At 36.4% G+C, this 6,632-nt stretch overlaps 1 protein-coding gene and 2 long non-coding RNA genes across 3 annotated transcripts; 1 reads left to right on the top strand and 2 right to left on the bottom strand.

The window, feature by feature from the left end:
- Positions 1-114: 114 nt before the first annotated feature.
- LOC123309049 lies at positions 115-2,343 on the top strand. The gene is made up of 2 exons (XR_006537216.1): positions 115-197; positions 1,737-2,343. It is a non-coding gene; the product is annotated as an uncharacterized LOC123309049 (long non-coding RNA).
- Positions 891-1,636, bottom strand: LOC123309050. The gene is made up of 2 exons (XR_006537217.1): positions 1,339-1,636; positions 891-1,240 (listed from the first exon to the last, which is right to left on the bottom strand). It is a non-coding gene; the product is annotated as an uncharacterized LOC123309050 (long non-coding RNA).
- A 75-nt stretch (positions 2,344-2,418) lies between the features above and the next one.
- LOC123309048 (pollen-specific leucine-rich repeat extensin-like protein 1) lies at positions 2,419-6,558 on the bottom strand. The gene is made up of 10 exons (XM_044891893.1): positions 6,377-6,558; positions 5,860-5,904; positions 5,204-5,244; positions 5,070-5,147; positions 4,703-4,991; positions 4,547-4,648; positions 4,189-4,463; positions 3,929-4,135; positions 2,919-3,849; positions 2,419-2,633 (listed from the first exon to the last, which is right to left on the bottom strand). The coding sequence occupies exons 1-10, from the start codon at positions 6,438-6,440 to the stop codon at positions 2,593-2,595; spliced, it is 2,073 nt and encodes a 690-aa protein (XP_044747828.1). The 5' UTR covers positions 6,441-6,558; the 3' UTR covers positions 2,419-2,592.
- Between the last annotated feature and the right edge of the window lie 74 nt (positions 6,559-6,632).

Genomic DNA, 6,632 nt, shown 5'->3' with positions numbered 1-6,632 from the left:
AGATCTTCTTTCTCTAGCCTGTTTTGTGTTTTGTTTTGTTCTATGCACAAAACTAACCTTAAAAAACATGACAACCTGTTTTTTTTTTATATAGCAGCCATAGACAAACTATGATGATGATAGCAGCGGAGATTAGAATTGATGAACTAATTAACTAATGTTATCCAAACGTGGACGGTACGGGAATATCTTTAAAGGTATTATAGGATTTGCCCTCATCGTCCATACCATAGACCTAATAATACATGGACAGGCCTTCACGTGGTTTTCCCGTTCACCGCATCGAGGAATACCCACGAGAGAGAGGGGGTGGTAGAAAAGAGAGATAACAGCAGTCCCTGGTAGTAAACGTCAAGCTGGTAGCTGGTAGAGAATAAATCAACGTTGCCGCTTCAACCAAGTTATCGAGTAAATTCGGGAATTCTACCAGTCCGCTGATCCTCCATGTTGCATTTTTGGGTGGTTGTCGGTAGATTTATAGATTTTCTATTAATTTGTAGCAATTTTTGTACTGAAATCAACTTCGAAAATGTTATCAAATCAACTATATTTTTCTCGTATTGAATCTTTCAAGTGCTGATAAAATAATAGTTTCAGAGATTGGGAGTGAAAACCCTAAAAAGTTTATTAAAAAAAAAAATACTAACTGAAATTTTATTTTTTTATTTTTATTAATGTAGAAAAACTTGAGAGTTGTATAAAACAACAATATTATCTCATTCGCCAGGGTCTGATTTTATATACACTGAAATTACTCGTGATTTGGTAAGATAAAAGGACCCCTGCTTTGGGTTCTAGCTACGCAGAGAAAAATTAATCGTTGAAGTGAATTTTTTAAAGCATTTCACCTTCCTTGAGCAAAAACATGTGTGGTATAGAGAAAAGGGCAATAATTTTAAGTATGTTTATTGATACTTTCACAAATAATATAAAATTTCCTGCTGGGGAAATATTTATATGATGATTAATCATTCACATTTTTTTTTTCAATTATTTTGATAGGTTCTCCATCAGGTGGTTTAGTTGCTCTTCTCTGGCACTCCTGGCATTATATTTTACTGCTCCTGTTTCTTTATTGTGTGGCTTTACAGTGTTAGATTTCTGTGACACTGATCAACAGAAAATATTGAGTTTTGAGTTTGCCGATGTCACAGGGCTCACTGAATATCAACATGATTCACATCTCTTCTCTTTCTAATATTAAATCCAGATTGGAGTTTAGTATTTTCTTCGGACATGCCTTGAAATAGAATGTGATGGTAGATATGTAACTACTTCGTTTAGAACAACATCCTTTATAATATTCAATAATATATACTATCTCGAAATTCAAGTCACCTCTACAAATTCTTGCTGTGGCCTTATGAAATATAGGAAGTAGATTAGGTATATTCCTTGTGATTGTTTGTAAATTATGTCTTATATGTACATGAAATAACGAAGAAACTCCTTTATTGGTCTATTATTTCCAAAAATAAATCTCTTTCGCTTTATTAGCATGTAGCAGTCGATTCTAAAAACCTAGTTTTCTGCTAAATTGCTTGTGAGGAGAATGAAATATCGATTGAAAACACAGTAGCTGGACAGTAAACAATAAACATATGATTTTGACGTTTTCTACCATATGTCCATCTCTTTCTAACGTACTACTCGTGACCTCTCTCTCTCAGGGCCTGTCCATATTTTATTAGGTCTATGGTCCATACCGGCGTTTACTTTTTAAGACCTTATTTAAGGTCCACAGAAGAAGTACCTAAAGAAGAGAGCAAGCAAATATAGCAATTACATAATAGCAAAGTGGAAACTATTATGAGGATAAGAAGACCTCTGGGACTCTCTGGGTTTGAAATTGGATTGGTTACTGTATTGGGGGTCATTGGTGGTATATACATTTGGAGACCATCTCTGCAAGAAATCAAACAAAATCCAGAAGTTAAAGAAAAGCAAGATTCCTCTTAGTTGATCCATCATGGCCATTAGATCGAAATATGCCGGACATCCATTGCTTTTAGCTGCATCAGGGTTGTTCTTCCTTTCAGGGTGTTATTTAGTATATACAAACTATTATAAGCCTTATGCTCAAAGGAAGCATTATATGCGTCAGGAGGAGCTAATAAGACCATTGTTGCTAAGTAGAAATTTGGTTGTAGACCATAACCAGAAAAATGATGAATGATTTCGTTATGATATATCATAATAAAGGTCGAGTCACTCACTGTTCATCCATTTCAAATAGTTGATACTATGTTATGAATATAACCGAGTGAATATCTGTTAACTCCTAAGATAAACATAGGATTTTTGATCCTTTCCATCACTTCCGCAAATAAATCATTGAAATAATCCGATTTTTATTACCTCAACTGCTCATCTGAATACTTATTAGTTATGAAAATCCAAGTTCAAATAAGAGTAATATTTTATGCATAATTATCTTTATTGTACAAATAAAATTATGAAAAAAATCTATTCGATATAATCAAAACAATTCGTCAACTTAATGGACTACTTTTTCACTTTCAATATACATATACATATGATTTTTTCTTCTTGGCTAACTAATTACTTGAAAGTCCTCATATAAAGATTCTCCTACTCCTTTTTTTCCTCACCCAGGTTTTCATCATGGGCATCTGAAAATTTGAACACCTAAATTAATACTAGTGAAAGTTTAAAACTGAATCTGAAGAATTTTACGAAAAAAAATTAAGTGACCCAAGACTTTTTAAGTAGGTGGTTTCTGGCACAGATTACAGAAAAACTTATTTCTTTAATCTGTGGTTCCTTATCACTTTTGACAGATGACATGCAACATCATTAAATAAACATCGGAGACATAGATAACCTAATCGGAGAATGTTCTGCAGCATCAAAAGCAACATTTTTTTCTGTGATATATGGTAATTTCACTCGCCCACCTTTACTGTCTTCTGATGCATTATCATCTGAAGGCCTATGATCCCCTTCTGGTTGTGCGGGAGGGTGTACCCCATACATATGATGTCCACTTGTGGGGTGACTTTCTGGACCACCCGGACCCGGCACTGGTTGCTGTCCTTCGATCGGTGGCATAGCTGTATGCGGCGGAAAATGATGTGGTCTGTTCATATGAGGCGGATACTGATGGTAAGACTGAGGATAGTAGGAATGGGCTGGAAATTGGCCTGGATATGGTTGCGGCGGTCCCTGATGATAAGACTGCTGCTGTTGCGGGGGATAGGGAGGATATGCAGGATGGGGCGGTCTCGGAGGGAGAGGGATAGACTGCGAAGCATTCTGCGGTGGGTACTGTTGGTAAGGGGGCACTTGAGACGGCGGCATCATCGCGTTCTGCGATGGGTGTGGGGGAACGGCATGCGCAGGAGGATGGGGAGCTGCATGGACCGCAGAAGGGTGAGGAGGGATATTGTGAGGGGGTACAACACCCGAATTTTGAGGAGGGATATGCGGCTTGTGAGGAGCCGGAGGCAATCCGGGATGACTCGGTGGCATGCCAGGATGATTCTGCGGTACACCGGGATGATGGGGAACCGGTGAATGTCCCGGAGGTATCTGAGGGGGAGTCTGAGGGTGGTTAGATGGTGGTGCCATTGCATTCGGTGAAGGAGACATATTTGCAGGAGGCGCAGCAGTGGGTGGTTGAGGATTCTCGGAGTGCTGATGCGATTGTGGAGAAGGAACGGACTGTTCTGGGTAAGGGGGGTGTGGGTGGAAAGGGGGCTGTTTCTCCATTGGTTTGGGTGGCTCAGGGCGATTAGCAGTTCCGTTCAAAGGTCTCTGATTTGCAAGCAGGCTAGCAGCAACTGGGGGTTCAGGATTTGAATGTTCGTCCTTGTCTTGATCCATGGGCTGTAACATTAATCAATCCTTGTTGTGAAAAATCAACATCCCCTACTACAGACTACATAAAATGTCTTATTATAATTACCTCTGGATCAGATTGACTATTTTCTTGAGCCGGTTGCGAATGCTGAGATTCAGGAGATGACACAGTTTCTTGGTTAGTTTTTCCATTTTCTTCTATCTTGGGTTTAGCAGTTTCCTCAAATCTCTGTGCTCTCTCTCTCTTCAGTAACTCGTACTGTTTCTCCACCATTTTTTGGAAGGTCTCATCATCAACAGCTGGTTTGCAGTGCTGAAATGCCCATATTATAACAACATGAACACATAATGGTTATTTCTACTAACTTTTTTCAACTCTTCCTGAAATGCCTCACTGCTTTCAATAAATTTCATTTTTTTAGCCTCGAACTTCTCTTCAATCTGTTGCAGTTCGGCTTCTAATTTTTTCTGGTGCATGGTTAAAGACTGAACTTGTCTCTTTAAAACTTGCAACCTGCCTGTTGTTATGACCGATCTAACATCAGGGACTACCGTTTCAGAAAAAATCTCGTTGATTAAACGATGATTTCTGAGATACCTTGCGTAGGCCACATGTTTGACAGAATAGCCATCATCTTGATCTGAAAAGATATTGGTGATGAAAATATTCAGAAAAATTAAAATGCTTCAATCATTATAATGAAACATGGTGAGATTCATATACCATCCTCATCTTCTGCAGGTTGTATTTCGATTCTCCTATCTCTGTCTGCTGCTTGCTTAGAAGATTCACGTCTCTCATGCGTCTCTCCGTCGTTACCTTGACCTTCAAATATAAAATCACTAAGACATGTTCAACTCATAATTTTATAGTTCTCACCGGATTTTTTGTTTTTTGCAGCAATAAAAGCCAAGTAGGCAGGGGAATTGTGGTAGTTTTTCAAACTCTTTTCATATTCCACTTTTTCAACCTCATATTCCTCAACAAATTCTTGTTTTTGTTCTTCAGGTAAATCTCTCCACATCTGACCAATAATCCTTCCTATTTCCCATAATTTCAAGTCTGGATTTTGAGCCTTCACTTGATCCCAAACTTTCCTACTATATCTCATATAAGGCATAGTAGGTTTTTCTGGTGCCTTTGGAGGCTTGAGATTTTTGGAATCATTCTGAAAAATTTTAAGAATCAAGAAGACTTCATCGAGACAAAGATAAGTATCTTAAAAAATCAAAATCATAGTACATACTGCAGTATTTTTTCCAATTTTTTGAGGAACAAAGCCGGAATGACCATTTGGAGTCGAGACAAAAGGATTTGTTTCTTTCTGGAAAAAGAATAATTTAGCAAAAACCTATCTTCGTCAACATTCTTGCTACTCACAGCTGAAGAAGATCCAGAACCACCAGAGGCTCTCAAACGTTCTGTAATTGCCATAATTGAGAAATAAATTTGAATTAGAAAATATTCAATTTTCACCCAACAATAAGTTTTCAAGAAGAATTGGAACTGTTTCACACAAATACCGGACATATTCTATGACAACAATGGGTAAAATCAACATATCCAGAAATATATTTTAATTTTCATGCAATTCTGATATTATTTTTATCGATTGAAAAAACTGATTGTACAAATCTGTAATAATCAAAATTGCTAAACCAATCATTTGCGATGTTAGTTGATAAAATTTGATGGAACTTGAAGCAGGAATTTTTGGAATTATTTTGAAATAACTTGAATATAAAAAAAATAGAGCATAAGGAAGATACAAAGAAATAAGCACTATGTACTATGCATTCTACCTGAATTTTCTTTCTAATTATATGTAATGTTTTTCCATCAGCTCATTACTACTATACTTATAAATTGAAGTAAGAAAAAAGCCACGAATTTCTGTTTAGTTTAAAGGAGGCCATGAAACTTACAGATTCACACACCTGCATTGAAAACAGATATTTTTCCAAACAATTCTCAATAATTGAAGATTCATATTATGAGAATATGAAAATTGAATTTTAATAAAATCTAGAAGTTACCTTTCAATATGTTGAAAGTCATGGGAGAGCCAGCGGCCAGTATATCTGAACAAACACAAACAAAGCTTATATAACCATGAACACTAATCTACTAGAGGTTGTTCTGTATCTGTATGTCAAAAAGTTCAACGACTGCTAGAGAATATAATTCAATGGAACACCATATAATGGCTTTTCAGAATTGAAATTTTCAAATATGACTTATGATCACATTAAGACCCATTTCCGATATCGTCCAACTTTATGAAATTTATGGATATTTTTTTTTGAGCAGTCAGAGTAGTAGTAGCATCAGAAAACTCTCATTTTGAATTCGAACAAAAAATGTGAAATGGGTTTTGAAGTGTTTATACAGATACAAACTTAGCCAAATTCACCTACTGCCTAATTAAAAAGTTTAAACAAGCCCTTTTCAGAACAGAAACTACATCAAAATGCTCATACTAATCATGCAATCAATCTAAGCGAAATTTTCTGGGTAATTATTCAATTTGTCTATTAAAACTAAGTTTCTTACGGTTTGGTGTTTGTGGGCTAGGCATTTGCATTGCCACTTGCTTATAATTTGGTGGCAGAGCCATGATAAAGCCTCAATTCAACCTGTGAAAAATTTTAAATTAGCTCAATGTTTGATGTTTGGTTTTTCCATTTCCAGTTGTTGTCCCTAGTTGTCTGGTTCTATATTTGACATTTGACAGAGACAATTATCTCTGTCTTAATCTGTCATTTGACTTTGACATTTTGTTCTGGCAGAAAAATGCTGATGATTCAGA

This window comes from Coccinella septempunctata, chromosome 3 (genome assembly GCF_907165205.1).
Source record: "Coccinella septempunctata chromosome 3, icCocSept1.1, whole genome shotgun sequence".
In the NCBI taxonomy this organism is placed as follows: domain Eukaryota; kingdom Metazoa; phylum Arthropoda; class Insecta; order Coleoptera; family Coccinellidae; genus Coccinella; species Coccinella septempunctata.
Note: the sequence above shows the minus strand (reverse complement) of the source record. Positions and strands in the feature narration are given on the sequence as shown.